We start from the raw sequence: 21382 nt of genomic DNA, 5'->3' as shown, positions 1-21382 counted from the left end.
CTGTAACTACACTCCCCAACACTAACTGACAGCCTGCTCTGTACTGATGCACTGCACTGCACTGCAGAGATGGCTGTCAGTCAATATCAGGGTGTGGTTACAGCAGTCGCCCTTTATATACGATGACTAAAGCTACTGAGGTACCTCTATGACGGTTGGAAGGGATAACGTTTGTTTCCCCCAGGCAGCGGGGCTCTCAATGTTGCAGCGGCAAAACTTTAGAATGCTACTAACCTGCATTAGAATGTAATAGAATGCTATTAACCAGATATATGCAGGCATTGTTTTCGAACATGACAGGTTCCCTTCAAGTATTCTGAATCTGCTGACAGACACCAGTAAAGCATCAATTAATTTCCAAGTTCTTGGAAACCCTTTACTCCAGAAACTAAAGCATATGAAGCCCACACCTATCTTCAGAATACCCCAACCACTGCCCCTCCTGGTGGGATGGCTGTTCCCTGTTGCAACCAGATAGACCATGTAAGAATAAGTAATAGCTGCTATTTCCATGTCATCTTTACAATAATTCTCTGCCTGTATGCCGCCCAATGAAGGTTGGGGGACCCCTCGTACTGGAGATGGGTATAAGTCCCATGAAAACAATATTTCCTATAGACTACATGGTATGTTGCTTAAACTTTGTGACAGAATTATAGAGAACAGTGTACACAGTACCTCACTTGTCCTATTGCCTATGCCCTTTCTCAGCTTGTTCACTCCCACAATTTTCAGCATTTTTAAATGCTTGTAAAAAAATAATTTGAGCTTAAAGTTTTTTTCATAGAGTTTTTACAATGATTTTTTTTGCATAGGACACCTCTCCACCCTCTACTCTTGGGTGCAACCATTGCTGTCATCCGGCAGCTGTTTGTCCCGGCATTCAAATAATCTGGCTATATAGTCTACAATTGTGACATCATCGCCTATACGAATCTCACTGACCGTGCCAATGATGTCATCACGGCCCCTGTAATGCCATTACATACACTGATCCTTACTAGAGCTACCTCTCCTTTTCCCTGACCCCTTTATTAGGGATTATTGGTGGATGGTTAGCGTGCACGTATTTTCATCAGAGCAAGAAAAGCGAGTTGTCTTAGGCTTAGACCTATTGGTTTACACTACACATTCCAGTACACGGCTCTATGAAGCTAGTCATGCACTGGGTGTGGCTGTCTATACTGAACATGGGAGAAATTCCTTCTATCAGATCATCATTATTACTATAATTCCATCATCATAGCAACTTTGCAAACAAACTTTGATTTCAGAAAAGAAAGCCATTTGTGAAAAGGACACAATTCCCAGGTGATACTGTGACTGTAGCTTCCTATCTTCCGCCGCAATCATTGGCTACAATGAGCTTCGATAATCCCTTAAAGGGGTTGTCCACTACTAGTGTAAGCAGGTGCCCGGGTGCAACGCTCAGAAAGGGACAAGGCGGAAGCAGCCAATAAAATGGTTTATTTCTCCAGGGTAGCGGGAAGTTATGGTAACTATAATAACAGTGAATAATGCAAAGCAGAGTAATTACAGTGTGAAATATAAAATATAAGTAAAATGAGTAAAGAAAATTGGCGCGCACTCAGAGTAATATGGGAGCGAGGTGCAGGTGTAGTGAGCTGTATGAGCCCCACGTACATAGAGAATATAGTACACCGCACACTCTGTATGTATGTTTGCAACAATAGTGAAAAGTTTATTTTACATGAAAAGAGACACAGTGTCCTCGTCACCATGGACGTGAACAGTTTATACACCTCCATAACCCACGAGAAGGGCATACGTGCCACCAAAGAACTACTAGAACACACAGATATGTCCAGGAATGCTATATCTTTTTGTCTTGAACTTCTACATATGGTCCTCTTTGAAAATTATTTCCTATATGAAGACACCTATTATGCCCAAATATGCGGGACTGCAATGGGCTCGAATGTGGCCCTGGCCTACGCCAATGCGTACATGGATTACTTTGAATCACACCACGTCTACACCAATGAGCTTTTCTCTCAATATGTCCTTGACTACTGTAGGTACATAGATGATATCTTCCTGATTTGGACAGGGTCATCCAGTACCCTTGATATATTCTACTCTACCCTTAACTCTACCTTCCAAGAGTTGAAATTTACCATTCATACCCACGAAGCAGAAATAGCCTTCCTAGATACCCTAGTATTGAAAGATGCTAACGGACTCCTAAAAACAGATCTTTACACAAAACCCACAGACTGCAACAGTTTGCTACTTTACTCTAGCTGCCATCCAGCCACCACCAAAAACAGTTTGCCTAGGTCTCAATTCAAAAGAGTTTCCCGCATTGTCACGGACCCTGAGATACGTCAGGTTCGACTCACAACCATGGCACAGAAGTTTAGCGACAGGAGCTACCCTTCTAGTCTCCTGACACAAGAACTCAACAGGTTCTCCAATCCACCGATGAGTCCCGAACCACGCCAAACGCAAGAAAGGATACCGTTTGTGCATACCCACCATCCTTTTATGACTAAGGTGTACTCAGTCATAAAAAAGCACTGGCCCCTCCTGGCCAGAGCCCATCCCGAAATCCCGTCCTTCAAAGTTCCCGCACTTATGAGCACGAGGAGACCTCCCAATATCCGTGACCAAATAGTCAAGGCGGACATGGGCAGCACACACCGAATACCAAGACAGCAATTCTTAAGCTCACGCCGCAATGGGACCTTCCCGTGCTTGAACTGCGCTGCCTGTTCAAATGTGATAAAATCTGACAACGTGACACACCCAAGGACTGGGAAATCTTATCCTATTCGCGGATTCTTTACGTGCGACTCAAATTTCGTAATTTACGTTATCAAGTGCCCTTGCGGCCTACTTTACGTGGGCGAAACCACGCAGCACATACGGGATAGAATCGCAAGCCACAAGTCTACCATCAGGTGTAACAAAATTTGGCTTCCTCTACCTGACCATTTTGTGAAGGCAAGACACACAGTGGCCCAGCTTAAATTTCAGGTCCTGGAACATGTACCCCGTCCTAGACGGGGTGGTAATCACATCAAACGTTTGAGATCCAGGGAAACTTTTTGGATATACACACTAGACACCCTTGCACCTAGGGGCTTAAATAGAGAAATAGACTGGCTGATCTAATTGTTGTAGCTTACTAATATTTTCCTCTTCCCTTACAGATCCGTTGAGCCTCCCGGTGAGTCCCTTTATAAACATTACACCATATGTATCACCTGTAGTGGTACTCCTTTTCTAGCTGCCCACAACAATCCATCCTACTATGTGCCACAAGCGCTACATCCCTTTAATTTATATTGCCCTGTCCTTTTTTCTACATGCCCCATGGTTTCCCCTTAGTAGATATATATATTAATTACATTTCACATCAGGTATGGGCCCCCTCGGGTTATTTACAGCATCTCCAATGTCTCCGGAGCATTCTTAGCTCCTAATTGTATTGCACATACAGACATTATGGTCCCACATCAGCCGCTGACATGTACAGCGCCTGGGTTACTTAGCAACCAGGCACACACTGAATCGCCGGCCGCGCATGCGCAGTAGCGGTCCCTGACCGCCGGCCCTACTTCCTGTGACAGAGGCACTACTTCCGGTTAGCGCTCTTAAAACATTGCGGCGCCGGCCACGCTACACACCGGCAGCAGGGCGCGGGAGCGCCGCGTAGTAACTACAAGCACCAGGTAACTTACTCTCCCTTATTGGGCCCTCACCTTGCCACCTGTACCGCAACATCCGCATAGCTTTAGTTATGACATGCCCCTGTCATGCTCATCTCCCACAGGTTTACCAAACCCACTTCAGGGCTACTATTGCGTTATTACACGCATCATCACTCGGCATTTAAGGTACATCTTATACCTCTACCACTTCATATACTCTATGTACCTCCTTTATCTCACGTACCTATATCATCTTTTCTGCAGTGTATGCCTCTAACTACAAGGACTCTTCCCTCTTCTATGTGCACATTAAAGGTAATACTTTTCCTTCCTGAACCTTTTATGTTGATTGTCATATGGACTGGCCTCAGGAGCCTTAGTCTTGCCCTGTAACCTTACTTCTGATTATATCTCCATTTGGAGATCTACATAGTGTTGCTTCTGATATATGTATCTTGCCATGTCACTGATGTCATATTTTAACCCCTTTTGTTTTTCCTATCCTTTGTTTCTTTTATCCAGGTTGGGTACTTTATATTTATTTTTGTTTTGTTTTGGAATATGAGTTATTGTATATATTATATGTTTACATATTCTGTCTTTATTTTTTGCATAGCGATTGTATGATTAAGGCCCTGGTAGGGCCGAAACGTCATTATAATTACCTCTGGTCGCTTTTCATGTAAAATAAACTTTTCACTATTGTTGCAAACATACATACAGAGTGTGCGGTGTACTATATTCTCTATGTACGTGGGGCTCATACAGCTCACTACACCTGCACCTCGCTCCCATATTACTCTGAGTGCGCGCCAATTTTCTTTACTCATTTTACCATAGTCTTGGCCGCTGCACCAGTCTGCCCTAATGTCCACCTCTACTTTTGCATATGATACAGCCACTAGCACTAATATTGTCTCAGCAGTGACTGGTTCCACTGAGTTTCTCAGAACACCTGCAACCGACTTGAGAACCAGGGATTATGAAAAGACTAAGCGGAAGCTAGTCTCATATGATTTACATTGCACTACCCTGGCTGAATACTTTCGCCAGAGCAAAATTCCCAGAGGTTTAAGATGTAATCTGCGACCTACACTATTCGCAGACAATCCTGAATTTTGCGAAAGGTACAAACAAATTCTAAATAAATGCTCATTGGACATCATCGTCCTCACAATTGAATACCTCCAGAAGGAAATTATTGACGTTCAAAAAAATATCCAGGCCATTGAGACCCAGCTGACGACCACCCTTTCATCTACTGATTGGACGACACTCAAAACGAAAACGGACAAAGCCATCACGGAGTTCGAGAGGAACCTACAGGAACGTAAGAGACTCAAGTTCCAGAGAGACAGTGAAGACTACGCTACCGACAAAGTATATCGATGGAGCGACTTGTCCAAAACCACAAACTGGCGATATCGCAACTACTCCAGGAAACCAGGATCCTACAGCTCCGGCAGCGACTCCTCCACCGGTTCCAACAGGCAACATTTTTTAGCCACAGGCCGCAGGGGAGGACGACATCAAACAGACCAACCCGAAGATCGCGGCGAAAGAATGGTGACCCGAAGCCAGGTAAGCCAGCCAACCAAGTGGTCAACATATCCAGTTATTCCTTATCACCAGCGGAACTGACGGTCCTACAGAAAGGATTATCTTTCTGTCCGACACCCCACTGGGATTCATTCCAACTCGAGAAAGACTTACATCGCTTTTATAGATCCATTAGACTTAAGACTCATTTTGGTAATATACCCACATCGAACCCAGTTGGGAGGCCTTCCGGATCTGTTGATACCATCCCGGCACTATCTATCTCTTCTCTGGGGCTTCGTAATGTCAGCACTTTTTCTCCTCCTCACTCTTACCATGCCATCGAAACATTCATCTCTCTGGTGGATCGTGATATTAAATCCCTATCACATGAACAAAGATTAGGATTCTATCCGACACATACCAATATGACACTCGAAGAGAAACAGGCACTTTTTTCCATACGGTCCAACAATACCATCACTATAAAACCTGCAGACAAAGGGGGTGCCATGGTTGTCATGGACCGGTCACAATACCGGGGTGAAATACTTAGACAACTAGCAGATACCAACACCTACAAGGCCATACCTGGGGACCCCACTACAGCTATCACCAAAAAAATTAGGGAACTCATTGAAATATATCTAGCAAATGACACGATCGATGGCAAAACAGCCACTTTTTTGCAGAACCCCCATCCAATCATTCCAGTTTTTTATGTTTTACCAAAAATCCACAAATCCCTACATAACCCCCCAGGTAGACCAATTGTGGCCTCCACCGACTCGGTTCTTTCACCACTCTCCATATTCCTCGAAAAGGTTCTGACACCATTGACAAAAAATACCAGGTCCTTTATATTAGACACCAACCAGTTTCTTGATAAAATTAAACAAATACACCAGGTACCTCCACACAGTGTCCTCGTCACCATGGACGTGAACAGTTTATACACCTCCATAACCCACGAGAAGGGCATACGTGCCACCAAAGAACTACTAGAACACACAGATATGTCCAGGAATGCTATATCTTTTTGTCTTGAACTTCTACATATGGTCCTCTTTGAAAATTATTTCCTATATGAAGACACCTATTATGCCCAAATATGCGGGACTGCAATGGGCTCGAATGTGGCCCCGGCCTACGCCAATGCGTACATGGATTACTTTGAATCACACCACGTCTACACCAATGAGCTTTTCTCTCAATATGTCCTTGACTACTGTAGGTACATAGATGATATCTTCCTGATTTGGACAGGGTCATCCAGTACCCTTGATATATTCTACTCTACCCTTAACTCTACCTTCCAAGAGTTGAAATTTACCATTCATACCCACGAAGCAGAAATAGCCTTCCTAGATACCCTAGTATTGAAAGATGCTAACGGACTCCTAAAAACAGATCTTTACACAAAACCCACAGACTGCAACAGTTTGCTACTTTACTCTAGCTGCCATCCAGCCACCACCAAAAACAGTTTGCCTAGGTCTCAATTCAAAAGAGTTTCCCGCATTGTCACGGACCCTGAGATACGTCAGGTTCGACTCACAACCATGGCACAGAAGTTTAGCGACAGGAGCTACCCTTCTAGTCTCCTGACACAAGAACTCAACAGGTTCTCCAATCCACCGATGAGTCCCGAACCACGCCAAACGCAAGAAAGGATACCGTTTGTGCATACCCACCATCCTTTTATGACTAAGGTGTACTCAGTCATAAAAAAGCACTGGCCCCTCCTGGCCAGAGCCCATCCCGAAATCCCGTCCTTCAAAGTTCCCGCACTTATGAGCATGAGGAGACCTCCCAATATCCGTGACCAAATAGTCAAGGCGGACATGGGCAGCACACACCGAATACCAAGACAGCAATTCTTAAGCTCACGCCGCAATGGGACCTTCCCGTGCTTGAACTGCGCTGCCTGTTCAAATGTGATAAAATCTGACAACGTGACACACCCAAGGACTGGGAAATCTTATCCTATTCGCGGATTCTTTACGTGCGACTCAAATTTCGTAATTTACGTTATCAAGTGCCCTTGCGGCCTACTTTACGTGGGCGAAACCACGCAGCACATACGGGATAGAATCGCAAGCCACAAGTCTACCATCAGGTGTAACAAAATTTGGCTTCCTCTACCTGACCATTTTGTGAAGGCAAGACACACAGTGGCCCAGCTTAAATTTCAGGTCCTGGAACATGTACCCCGTCCTAGACGGGGTGGTAATCACATCAAACGTTTGAGATCCAGGGAAACTTTTTGGATATACACACTAGACACCCTTGCACCTAGGGGCTTAAATAGAGAAATAGACTGGCTGATCTAATTGTTGTAGCTTACTAATATTTTCCTCTTCCCTTACAGATCCGTTGAGCCTCCCGGTGAGTCCCTTTATAAACATTACATTACCCATCTATATATTTGCCATCTACACCATATGTATCACCTGTAGTGGTACTCCTTTTCTAGCTGCCCACAACAATCCATCCTACTATGTGCCACAAGCGCTACATCCCTTTAATTTATATTGCCCTGTCCTTTTTTCTACATGCCCCATGGTTTCCCCTTAGTAGATATATATATTAATTACATTTCACATCAGGTATGGGCCCCCTCGGGTTATTTACAGCATCTCCAATGTCTCCGGAGCATTCTTAGCTCCTAATTGTATTGCACATACAGACATTATGGTCCCACATCAGCCGCTGACATGTACAGCGCCTGGGTTACTTAGCAACCAGGCACACACTGAATCGCCGGCCGCGCATGCGCAGTAGCGGTCCCTGACCGCCGGCCCTACTTCCTGTGACAGAGGCACTACTTCCGGTTAGCGCTCTTAAAACATTGCGGCGCCGGCCACGCTACACACCGGCAGCAGGGCGCGGGAGCGCCGCGTAGTAACTACAAGCACCAGGTAACTTACTCTCCCTTATTGGGCCCTCACCTTGCCACCTGTACCGCAACATCCGCATAGCTTTAGTTATGACATGCCCCTGTCATGCTCATCTCCCACAGGTTTACCAAACCCACTTCAGGGCTACTATTGCGTTATTACACGCATCATCACTCGGCATTTAAGGTACATCTTATACCTCTACCACTTCATATACTCTATGTACCTCCTTTATCTCACGTACCTATATCATCTTTTCTGCAGTGTATGCCTCTAACTACAAGGACTCTTCCCTCTTCTATGTGCACATTAAAGGTAATACTTTTCCTTCCTGAACCTTTTATGTTGATTGTCATATGGACTGGCCTCAGGAGCCTTAGTCTTGCCCTGTAACCTTACTTCTGATTATATCTCCATTTGGAGATCTACATAGTGTTGCTTCTGATATATGTATCTTGCCATGTCACTGATGTCATATTTTAACCCCTTTTGTTTTTCCTATCCTTTGTTTCTTTTATCCAGGTTGGGTACTTTATATTTATTTTTGTTTTGTTTTGGAATATGAGTTATTGTATATATTATATGTTTACATATTCTGTCTTTATTTTTTCCATAGCGATTGTATGATTAAGGCCCTGGTAGGGCCGAAACGTCATTATAATTACCTCTGGTCGCTTTTCATGTAAAATAAACTTTTCACTATTGTTGCAAATATAAAATATAGACATGCAATAAATCCACAAATTCACTCTAATACGACAGTGTCTTGTAGTATATTCTTATAGCTTTAACAGGCGTAATGATCCCGGTCCTATGAGAGTCACTGCACTGCTCCTTCCTTTAAGGCCTCTTTCACACGTCCGTGTCTCTGGTACGTGTGGTGACAGTTTTCACACGTACCAGAGACACTGACACACGTAGACCCATTCAAATGTCCGTGGTCAAAACACACAGACATGTCCGTTTTTTGCCATCAGCATGGACGGCAAAATGTCCCGCACACGGGGAACACACTTTGCTATCCTCCGTGTGACAAGGACAGCCACGGGGGAAGAAGCGCTACAGTAAGCGCTGTTCCCCGGTGGCTGGTGCTGAAGCCGGCCATCATCATTCTCCCCCGCTCTGCCGGCGAGCAGAGGAGAATGATGGGCGTTATATTAAAGACTGAACCACAGCAGGTGGGGGCTTTTGGGACTGTTATCCCCATCATCCGACACCTGCTGCCGCTAATAACAGTGATAGTAGGTGCAGAGGATGGGGGGTATTCCACAGCCGCCGGCTGCGATCGTTCGGAAATAAATGAATGAAAAACCTGATGTGGGTTCCCCCCTATTATTGAACCAACCAGACAAAACTCACAGCTGTGGGCTGCAACCCTGGGCTGTCAGCTTCGCGCAAACTGCATGCACCTTAGCTCCACCCATCGTCACCCCTGTCACATGATTGCGGGGCACCGATGGGTTGGCATGACGCTGCCCGGTAATCACCGCTCATAACAGATGAGCATTTTGGTTACACATAACACGAATGCAGACCTGCTATGTGTAACACAAGCGATCAGCCGATTGCAGCTTCTAGTCTCCCATGGACACTATTCAAATCAGTAAAAAGTAAAAAAAAAAAGTTTTTCAAAATATTTAAAAAATGAAAGAATGTAAAAGTTCAAATCACCCCCTTATTGCCTCATTCAAAATAAAACAATAATAATAAAAAAATACACGTATTTGGTATCGTCGCTTTCAGAATCGCCCGATCTATCCAAATATGAAAAGAATTAATCTGATTGGTAAACGGCGTAGCGAGAAAAATAATCAAAATGCCGGAATTACATTTTTTTGGTTGCTGCAACATTGCAATTAAATGCAATAAGGGGCGATCAAAACATTGTATCTATCCCAAAATGGTATCAATAAAAATGGCAGCTCGGCGCACAAAAAATAAGCCCTCAGCCAACCCGAGATAATGAAAAATGGAGACGCTACGGGTATCGGAAAATGGCGACTTTTTCTTTGTTTGTTTTACAAACTTTGGATTTTTTTTTCATCACTTAAATATAAAAAGAACCTAGACATGTTTGGTATCTACGAACTCGTAATGATCTGTCGAATCATAATGGCAGGTCAGTTTTAGCATTTAGTGAACATGGTAAAATTAAGAAAAAAAACTTTTGTGGATTTGCGCTGATTTTGCAATTTCACGGCACTTAGAATTTTTTTCCTGCTTTCCAGTACACGACATGGAAAAAGCAATGGCGTCGTTCAACAGTACAACTCGTCCTGCAAAAAATAAGCCCTCACATGGCCATATTGAGAGAAAAATAAAAACAAAAGGTATGGAAGAAGGGGAGCGAAAAACAGAAACCTCTGGTCTTTAAGGGGTTAAAGAAAAAAATATTAATCAGAGTGCTTCTGTGAGTTCCAAAGATGAGTATTTGCTGCGTTTTGATATTGCAGATTTTGTGTAGCATTTCTGCACCTATTATGTAAATTAGGCATGTTGCGGTTTTTTTATGCATTTTTATCGCTATTTTGACTGTAGTTTTTGTCTCTTTTTACAATGTTGTAAATGAAGCTGCTTCGTTTTTGATACTTCCTGATAGTTGGCTTGGACAAAACATAATTGGTACAGTCAGGTGCGGACTTCACGCTTGTTTTTAGTGTTTGTTACCTTAGATTTTCCACCTCTAATTCAAGTCTATGGGAAACATCTGCACATAAAACCCAGTGCACCCAAGAAGAATTTTTGGTGAATTTTGGACGTTGTGTATTTTCGCTTCAATCAAAAACGCAGCGTCTTACAGTTCTAGCAAAGTGGATGGATTTATAGAACTGCAAAAATTCGTAAAAAATAACGGGTCTCGTAAAATGGTGACACAAATTTATTTTTTTATACATTTTTTTGTTTCCCCACCACCAAAGTCTACCAGTTCGGTATGGCCGGATTCTGTAGTGATGTGGGGAATCTTGCCGTCAAATCATTTCTACTGCATAATGAACTCCGTGAAAACAAAACCTGGAAAACTAGGGCGGAATTGAGTTTTTTTCAGAATTTCACTGCATTTGGATTTTTTTTTCCAATTTTTTTAGTGCATTAAAATGGTTTAATGAATTATGTGACTCAAAACTACAACTCATCCAGCAAACAAGTGTGAGGGAAAAAATAAAAAACAAGTTCTGGGTGTTGGAAGAAGTGGTGGTAAAAGCGAGAAATAAAAAAAATCGTCCAGCCACAAAGGGGTTAAGGTTAAGGGCGGACATTACGGGTACGATATATCTGCTGCTGTTCATGAGGTCAGTGAGTGCAGCAAGGGCACAGCACATATTACTGCAGCCCTGCTCTCCCTCACACGTCGGAGCAGCTACTGCGTCTGCGCGTCACCCTCAGCACCACAGCCTTCACTCCCCTCCACACGAGGTCTCCAAGTTGCCTAGCAACAGAAGCGTCTGGGCTAAAACTTCTCCGGAGTGTGGTACAGTCAGACGGATCTTCTAGCAGCATCGGAGTAACGCCGGGAGCTGCGCCCGCGGGAGATGCCAGGCTCATCCACCATGATCAGCACTCAGGTGGGAACTGCGGATCCGCTTTCCCCTCAGGCACCGAAGAAGAGGAAGTTTTCTGTGCAGGAGGGTAAAAGCCCCGGTACAGGAGATGAGAGCCCCGGTGCAGGAGATGAGAGCCCCGATGCAGGAGGGGGGAGAGCTCCAGTGCAGGAAGGAGAGAGCCACTGTCCAGGAGCAAAGAGCCTTCCTGCACTGGAGCTCTCCCCCTCCTGCACTGGAGCTCTCCCCCTCCTGCACTGGAGCTCTCCCCTCCTGCACTGGAGCTCTCCCCCTCCTGCACTGGAGCTCTCCCCTCCTGCACTGGAGCTCTCCCCCTCCTGCACTGGAGCTCTCCCCCTCCTGCACTGGGGCTCTCCCCCTCCTGCACTGGAGCTCTCCCCCTCCTGCACTGGGGCTCTCCCCCTCCTGCACTGGAGCTCTCCCCCTCCTGCACTGGGGCTCTCCCCCTCCTGCACTGGGGCTCTCTCCATCCTGCACTGGGGCTCTCTCCATCCTGCACTGGGGCTCTCTCCTTCCTGCGCTGGGGCTCTCTCCTTCCTGCGCTGGGGCTCTCCCCCTTCTGCATTGGGGCTCTCCCCCTTCTACACCGGGTTTCTCTCCTTCCAGCTCCGGGATTCTCTCCTTCCTGCAACAGGGTTGTCTCCTTCCTACATCGGGGCTATACTCGCAAATAGTGCAACATCTACTATATAATTGTCTAAGGGTCACTTCCGTCTGTCTGTCTGTCTTTCTTTCTGTCACGGATATTCATTGGTCGCGGCCTCTGTCTGTCATGGAATCCAAGTCGCTGATTGGTCGTGGCAAAACGCCCACGACCATTGCCACGACCAATCAGCGACGCGCACAGTCCGGAAGAAAATGGCCGCTCCTTACTCCCCGCACCCACTGCCCGGCGCCCGCATACTCCTGTTACTTCCGCTTACCGCTCACACTAGGTTAATGCCGGCGGTAACGGACCGCATTATGCCACGGGTAACGCACTCCGTAACCGCTGCTATTAACCCTGTGTGTCCCCAATTTTTTACTATTGATGCTGCCTATGCGGCATCAATAGTAAAAAAAATGTAATGTTAAAAATAATAAAAAAACAAAAAACCTGCTATACTCACACTCCGTAGTCCGCCGAGCCGCTCGCGCCCGCCGCCATCTTTCGTTCCCGGCGATGCATTACGAAATTACCCAGAAGACTTAGCAGTCTCGCGAGACCGCTAAGTCTTCTGGGTAATTTCGCAATGCATCCTGGGAACAGAAGATGGCGGCAGCCGCGCGAGCGCCTCCGCGGAGCTTCGGTGGATCCTAAGCGACGGTACCCGCTTCCAGGATCAAGGCGCCAACGGAAGGTGAGTATATAACTATTTTTTATTTTAATTATTTTTTTTTAACAGGGATATCATGCCCACATTGCTATATACGTGGGCTGCGCAATATACAACGTGGGCTGCGCTATATACGTGGGCTGCACAATATACTACGTGGGCTGCGCAAATTTGGGCTGCGCAATATACAACGTGGGCTGCGCTATATACGTGGGCTGCACAATATACTACGTGGGCTGCGCAAATTTGGGCTGCGCAATATACAACGTGGGCTGCGCAATATACAACGTGGGCTGCGCAATATACAACGTGGGCTGCGCTATATACGTGGGCTGCACAATATACTACGTGGGCTGCGCAAATTTGGGCTGCGCAATATACAACGTGGGCTGCGCTATATACGTGGGCTGCACAATATACTACGTGGGCTGCGCAAATTTGGGCTGTGCAATATACAACGTAGGCTGCGCAATATACAACGTGGGCTGCGCAATATACAACGTGGCTGCGCAATGTACTGCGTGGGCTGCGCAATGTACTGCCACTGGGCCACCATCTAGTTTTTAATAAAACCCAAATACAAAATGTATTTTTATCTCAGAAATTATATATAAAGTTGAAAAATAAATGACCCTGAAGTTGTCTTTATCTCTTAAATCAGGGGTGGGGAATCTTTTTTCTGCCAAGGGCCATTTAGATATTTCTACCATCCTTCGGGGCCGTACAAAGTCCGCTCACAAAGTACATCTGCAGCGCCCCAGGGTCCTGGTCATTGCAGTAATGTCATTCTTCCACCAGGGGGAGTGATGTTACGTCTGAAGGCAGGGGTGGATTAAGGGTAGCCAGGGCCCTGGGCTGTTCAGACACTGTGGGCCCCCCCGGTCATGTGACGGGGGTCATGTGACGGGGGTCATGTGACGGGGGTCATGTGACACCCGAACCAGATTATTCCGGAAAAATGGCCCTACTCTACTGTAACCTATTAAATATTTGTTGAAATCTGCAATACAATTTAGGTATATTTTGACCAATAATATCACATACAAGGAACAAATACCACCGCGCCATATCAAGACCACATATTACCACCTCTTGGTAACCAAATATATTGCACATTCAAGGGACAAATACCACACCATTTCCAGACCACATATTACCACCACATAGTGACTGAATACTACAATACTGATTAGTAATTAAAAAAAAAAAAAACCACAATACTATCACAAGTGCCAGTATTCACAGGAGATCTGTACTTAGTATGCAGTGTCTGTGTACAGGTAATACAGAGATCACTGGTGACATTGTACACAGGACCTCTGTATATAGTATACAGTGTATAGTGTCAGTGTATAGGTAAGGCCGGGGTCACACTAGACCGTAATACGGACGAGTGCTATGCGATAAAAAATCGCATAGCACTCGGCCCAATGTTAATCTATGGTCCAGCTCCCATCATCCGATATTTTCTCCACCGTATTTCGGATCCGAGGGAACTCGCAGCAGGCTGCGATTGTCAGCGTATCTCGGCCGAGACTCGCCAATGAAAGTCTATGGGTGCGAGAAAAAATCGGATTACACACGGACCATGCGTGTGCATTGCGAGAAATACGCAGCGGTGTTCTATAGAAAAGCCGGTAATTCAATTGCCGGCTTTGCATTTCTCCTTCATAAACCCGACAGGATATGACACATGGTTTACATACAGTAAACCATCTTATATCCCCCCTTTTTTTGCTGGAGACTCCAGTGTCTCCAGCATTGCCCCAGTGTCTCCAGCAATCTGCCCCAGTGTCTCCAGCATTGCCCCCAGTGTCCAGCAATCTGCCCCAGCATCTCCAGCAATCTGCCCCAGTATCTCCAGCATTGCCCCAGTGTCTCCAGGATTGCCCCAGTGTCCAGCAATCTGCCCCAGTGTCTCCAGCAATCTGCCCCAGTGTCTCCAGCATTGCCCCCAGTGTCCAGCAATCTGCCCCAGTGTCTCCAGCAATCTGCCCCAGTGTCTCCAGCATTGCCCCCAGTGTCCAGCAATCTGCCCCAGTGTCTCCAGCATTGCCCCAGAGTCTCCAGCATTGCCCCCAGTGTCCAGCAATCTGCCCCAGTGTCTCCAGCAATCTGCCCCAGTGTCTCCAGCAATCTGCCCCAGTGTCTCCAGGATTGCCCCAGTGTGTCCAGCAATCTGCCCTAGTGTCTCCAGCATTGCCCCAGTGTCTCCAGCAATCTGCCCCAGTGTCTCCAGCAATCTGCCCCAGTGTCTCCAGCATTGCCCCCAGTGTCCAGCAATCTGCCCCAGTGTCTCCAGCAATCTGCCCCAGTGTCTCCAGCATTGCCCCCAGTGTCCAGCAATCTGCCCCAGTGTCTCCAGCATTGCCCCAGAGTCTCCAGCATTGCCCCCAGTGTCCAGCAATCTGCCCCAGTGTCTCCAGCAATCTGCCCCAGTGTCTCCAGCAATCTGCCCCAGTGTCTCCAGGATTGCCCCAGTGTGTCCAGCAATCTGCCCTAGTGTCTCCAGCATTGCCCCAGTGTCTCCAGCAATCTGCCCCAGTGTCTCCAGCATTGCCCCCAGTGTCCAGCAATCTGCCCCAGTGTCTCCAGCATTGCCCCAGTGTCTCCAGCATTGCCCCCAGTGTCTCCAGCATTGCCCCCAGTGTCCAGCAATCTGCCCCAGTGTCTCCAGCATTGCCCCCAGTGTCTCCAGCAATCTGCCCCAGTGTCTCCAGCAATCTGCCCCAGTGTCTCCAGCAATCTGCCCCAGTGTCTCCAGCATTGCCCCCAGTGTCTCCAGCATTGCCCCCAGTGTCCAGCAATCTGCCCCAGTGTCTCCAGCATTACCCCCAGTGTCCAGCAATCTGCCCCAGTGTCTCCAGCATTGCCCCCAGTGCCTCCAGCATTGCCGTTCGCAAAAAAAATGGTAAAGCCTGTATTTATAGAGGAGGTTAGAACCAACTGTGTTTGGATGTAATTAAAATCACAGCATGGTGAAGGGCGGGGCGTTCAAGACTAGATGGCTGTTCAGTCAGTTTTTCTATATTTACTATGTATTGCTTTTTCTGACTTGAACGCCCCGCCCTTCACCATGCTGTGATTTTAATTACATCCAAACACAGTTGGTTCTAACCTCCTCTATAAATACAGGCTTTACCATTTTATTAGCCATAGGTAAGTGTTCACACTAGGCAGACAGGTTAGTTACCCATTCGATCTGAGATTACCTTGACGTTTGGTCAATGGGCTCACAACATTTGGCCAAATTTTGTGCTAAAAATCTCATGTGTTTTTTCATAAATTTCACAAGCCATTATGCTGTTCACATTTCATGTATTGCACATTTCCTTGCTTTAGCACAATAAACTTGAGTGCAGCCATTATCTATTTGCTATGGTTGGAATATGTGGCACTGCAGAAGACAGGTACACACACCTCACATAAAAAAATACAAACAATGTATGCATAAACAGAGTAAAATCAAGTATAAATTGATAATAAACAAGTGTATCAATCTGCGGTTCTGTATATATAAAATGATTATCATATAATAAATATTTATATTAAGTGCTCTGAGCATGTAAAGAGGTAGTGCAGTGTAGGTGAATCTGGCTGCTGAGTATGGAAAGTATATGACGGCCATTGTGTCACCACAATATGTATATACTGGAATAAATGTGACATGATGTGCAATTATTCTACAGACAATGATACATAGATCCACATCTATACTTACTTGTGTCCGGGAGATATATGTCTCTATAGTGATAAGTTGAATATTTGACTCAACTACCCAGAGTACATAACATATATCATTTGCTGTCTCCCAGATTTGCTGTGTAACTATCTTTTAAAGGGAATCTGTCAGCAGGTTTTTGCTATCTCATCTGAGAGCAGCATAATGTAGGGGCAGAGACCCTGATTCCTGCGATGTATCACTTAGTTTATTGGGTGCAGCGGTTAGGACACAATCAAAGGTTTTTAGGTGTAGCATGTAGCTGAGCTCAGACAGCTGCCCACACCACAGATATCTGTGTACATTGTACAGCGACTTATCAGAGTAGGTGGCGTGGTCGGACCAGGGCTCACAAGACCTGTAGTCCATGCAGTGATAATATCCTGGTGATATGGAAACAAGAGCACACAGCCTAATAAGTGACACATCACTGAAATCAGTGTTTCAGCCCCTCAGATTACATAGCAAAAACCCGCTGACAGGTTCCCTTTACGGTCCCATGCCAACTTTGTTTTTTTTTTGTGTCCTGTATCCTTTCACAGCTGGATGGAGACCTACTGAAGCCACAGTTCATGGAACAGCTGAAATATCTGAAAGAGAAAAGTAAATCATTGCTGGAGAAAGAGAAATGTGACCAGCTGGCTGCCTGTCTACTGATATCCTCCAAGTTCAGCGGCCACAACAAGCCACCGAGGGAGATCGACAGGACGCCACCGAGACCTAAGACGGCAATGGCTTTTCTTGGTAAGATGATTTAGATGGAAACGTGACGGCACTGATCGCGGGTGATTAGAATGGATTATGAGGTGCTCGGGGGACGGGCATTGTTCTGTGTAGTGTGAATACAGTGGAAAGGGCTGAGTCAGCTGGCCGGCCTTTACAGAGACCTGCACGGACTCGTCATCCTCCTGGTACAGAGACAATAGCTCTGTAACCACAGGAACCTGTGTTACTCATCAGGACATATGTGCTTGAAGTTAAAGGGATTGTCCAGTTTAAAACAACACTAGATAGAAAGGAAAGCTGTACAATTTTCTTAATCACTTGTCAAAAATGTAACTTTGCATTGTTTAATTTACAATATTTGCATATTGAGACGCTTTTAGATGTGCCCCTTACTCATCCATTCACTTCAGTGAGGCAAATGGAGTCTTTTATGTCTTTGCGTCCAACAAAAAAGTCAGATAGTGCTGCAAAGGTGAACAAATGGAGTCTAAAGTGTTTGGACTGTGCCTCATTCCTGTGAATACATTAATCAGGGGCAAACTGAAATGCCATTTTTGTAGTTAATTAGTTGAAACCCCCCATGACGGAGTCCTCGGAGTAATTTCTAGCACTGATGGAGGATCGGATAGTAAAGTTTAGATCTTTCTTTAACCCATTGTCTGCTCTTGGCTCCAATGTTATGAATTCCAAAAATCTTAAGGACGGCGCAGCCATGAAAATGATCAGTTAATATACACTGGTTCTAATCCATGACTTGTATGTTCCCCACAGTGTCCGGGAGGTCCAGTATGTGATTACTCATGAGTTATGTATTACTCACGCCTTCACTATGGTAGTCAATATTTAATAGATATTACTGGCAACATGTAGGAACTTGTCACAGATATCAAAGAGGTGGCTCCTCTCACTGCTGTAAGAAATGGCTCTTGCTTTTTCTGCAAAGCTTGTGAAGTTCTGATTACCCCCTTGGGAATCAGCAATCTAGACATGGGAGGTTTATTAAAATCGTCATTAGTTCTCTATTAGTACTGATTTTGAGGGTTACTCGGGATCAGGGGCCAGGTCTGAATACTTTTTTTTAAGGTACATTTTTCAGAAGACAAGTCAATAGCACATGATTCAAGCATACAGCATTTACCTTTATCTTTCTAAAGAAACTTTTCAGCTTTGGTGTGTAGAATGGGAGAGATCCAGAAGAGTCATCTCTTCCAATTTGGAACTTTGCAGTTTAGCGGGCTTATATTTGTAAATCCACAAAATATTAGATAGAATTTGAAATACTTAGTAAATCAGCCTTGATTGTAAGTATGAAAATGTGAAGATTGCTGTGGTTTCTAGAAGGGTATGCCCCCTAAAAAGCACTAAAAATTGAAGTGTGCTGTTTCAGTAAAGAATCTACCTCCTCAAAGGCAACATTCAACCAACCAAAACAGAGTTAGGTCCAAGCTTGGCTAAAATGTATGTATGTCCAATATGGGTGAAACAGGATTTTTTTTACTAAGCTACGCACTAATAACTCATGCTCATCACTTTTGCCAAATAAACATGGAAAATAGGCTGCCCAGTACTGTGAGTGGTGTAAATGTTTGACAGATGTTGATCTCACCTCTGGGACCTAAAACAATTTCCAGAATAGGGGTCTCTGGATCCCCCGTCCCGTCTGGTGCCGCATCCTCTGTAAATGGAGAAGTGGCGCACAAGCTTGATGCTCTACATTCACTGCTATGGAAATCCAGGAAACACACTTAGGCCGGTTTCACACGTCAGTGATTCCGGTACGTGAGGTGTCAATTTTCTCACGTACCGGAGACACTGACACACGTAGACACATTAAAATCAATGTGTCTCTGCACATGTCAGCGTGTTTTCACGGACCGTGTGTCCGTTTGAAAAACACAGAGACATGTCAGTGTTCGTGGGAGCGCACGGATCACACGGACCCATTAAAGTCAATGGGTCCGTGTAAAACACGTACCGCACACGCATGCTGTCCGTGTGCCGTCCGTGTGCCGTGCAGGAGACAGCGCTACAGTAAGCGCTGTGCCCCCAGCGTGGTGCTGAAGCTGCCATTCATTTCTTCTCTTGATTCATCACTGTAATGGGCGGCAGCACGTGACCGCTCATACAGGAGAAGCTGCGGCGCGGAGAGGAGGCTTCGAGGGAGCCGGGTGAGTATTTTCTTTCCAGCGGTCGGGCGCACAGGGGGTGGGAGGGGGGTGATGACAAAGATCTTTATTTCTACCGCAAAAAAACCCAAAAAACAATGATTTTTCATTTCTTCTCTCCAGCGAACGCTGCTGGAGAGAAGAAATGAATGGCGGCTTCAGCACCCAAAGCAGGGGACAGCGCTTACTGTAGTGCTGTCTCCTGCACGGTCCGTGTGGTACCCAGTCGGCACACGGCACACTGATGTGCCACGTGAGCTCACGGACACACGGACACGGATAACTCCAGTACCGATTTTTCCGGTACCGGAATTATCTGGACGTGTGGGACAGGCCTTAGGGTAAGTTCACACAGGATGATTTTGCTGCGTTTATTTTTTGCTGCGTTTTTTTATGCTAATTTTCAGCTGCTTTTTACAGTACCAGCAAAGCCTATGAGATTTCAGAAATCTCATGCACACACATTGTTTTTTTTGTGTCATCAGTATTTTGTGCTTTGTAGCGTTTTTTTTTACATAGGGCATGTCACTTCTTTCAGCGTTTTTTTGGTGTTTTTCACCCATTGACTTGAATGGGTGGTTAAAAAACGCTGCAAATACGCAGGTTGACTTTTCTTGCAGCGTATTTGCTGCAGAAAAGTGAAGGAGAGCCAAATGTGACGTCACACTTGGCTCTGCTACATCTAGATGGCAGGCTGTATGATGCGTTCATGCAGCCTGTCATCCAGCAGCGGACCCCCTATTCACTAGAATGGGGGTCCGACAATACAGTGTTTGACATACTGTCATATGCATCACAGCACGGCAAACACCGCTTCTGATCGGTGGGGAAATCCTCCCCGCCCGTCAGAGAGCCACGGCCACTCACCTCTGATCACTGGTGTCAGCTGATGGGACTACTGCTCCCATCATCTGACACCTACAGCCACTAATTACAGTGACAGCAGGAGCGGCGGACGGGAGTATTCATCTGCCGCTCCTGCGCTATAAATAAATAATAATAAAAAAAACGGCGTGGGTTCCCCCCTAATTTTGATAACCAGCCAGACAAAACTCACAGCTGGAGGCTGCATCCCCCAGCTGTCAGCTTCAGCAAGGCTAGTTATCAAGAATAGACGGGTCCTCACGCTTTTTTTTTTTTAATTATTTAAATAAATAATTTAAAAAAAAAAGTGTTGGGTCTCCCCCATTTTTGACAACCAGCCTTGCTAAAGTTCACAGCTGGGGGCTGGTATTCTCAAGCTGCTAAGGGGGATTATTCTACCAATCCAAGCGAAGCCCTCGATCTTCTGTAAGAAAAGAAAAATAAAAAAGCAAAAATATACTCCCTGATCCGTTGCAGTCCAATATACCGAGTGTCCCACGACGTATCTGGGGGAGATAAAGCTTACAACCGGGAGCGCTGCTAATGTGACAGCTCCCGGCTGTAAGCGACTGGGGAATGAAGGAGACGGAGCGGGCGCAGGCTCAGTAACGAGCGGTGACGTCACTGCCTGACCTGAAGTTACCTCTACACCGTGGAAAAATGTCGGAAGAGGATACCGAAGGTAATGTATCTATTCTATCTGTCTATTCATTCTATCTATCCTATCAATCTATATTCTATCAATCGATCTATTCTATCAATCTATCTATTCATTCTATCCATTCTATCTACAGGAAGTTGTTTTTTTCTCTGTGTGCACTCAACTTTGTTGGCATGCACAAAGAGAAAAAAAAACGCATGAAAAAAATGCACCAAAAACATGGCAAAAACACCGCAAAAAATGCACCAAAAAC

The 21382-nt window shown here is 45.6% G+C and overlaps 1 protein-coding gene across 1 annotated transcript in view; it reads left to right on the top strand.

Moving 5' to 3' along the window:
• The first annotated feature begins 11514 nt into the window (after window positions 1-11514).
• The window catches only part of TEX26 (testis expressed 26), a 51867-nt gene continuing 41999 nt past the window's right edge, over window positions 11515-21382 (top strand). Inside the window, exons 1-2 of the mRNA XM_077298267.1 lie at window positions 11515-11679; window positions 17256-17457. Of these exons, the coding sequence (XP_077154382.1) occupies window positions 11647-11679; window positions 17256-17457 (235 nt within the window). The 5' untranslated portion in view covers window positions 11515-11646. The remainder of the gene's footprint in view (window positions 11680-17255; window positions 17458-21382) is intronic.

This window comes from Ranitomeya variabilis, chromosome 3, assembly GCF_051348905.1.
Source record: "Ranitomeya variabilis isolate aRanVar5 chromosome 3, aRanVar5.hap1, whole genome shotgun sequence".
NCBI classification, from domain to species: Eukaryota; Metazoa; Chordata; class Amphibia; order Anura; family Dendrobatidae; genus Ranitomeya; species Ranitomeya variabilis.
This window is presented reverse-complemented; position numbering and strand designations above follow the sequence as displayed.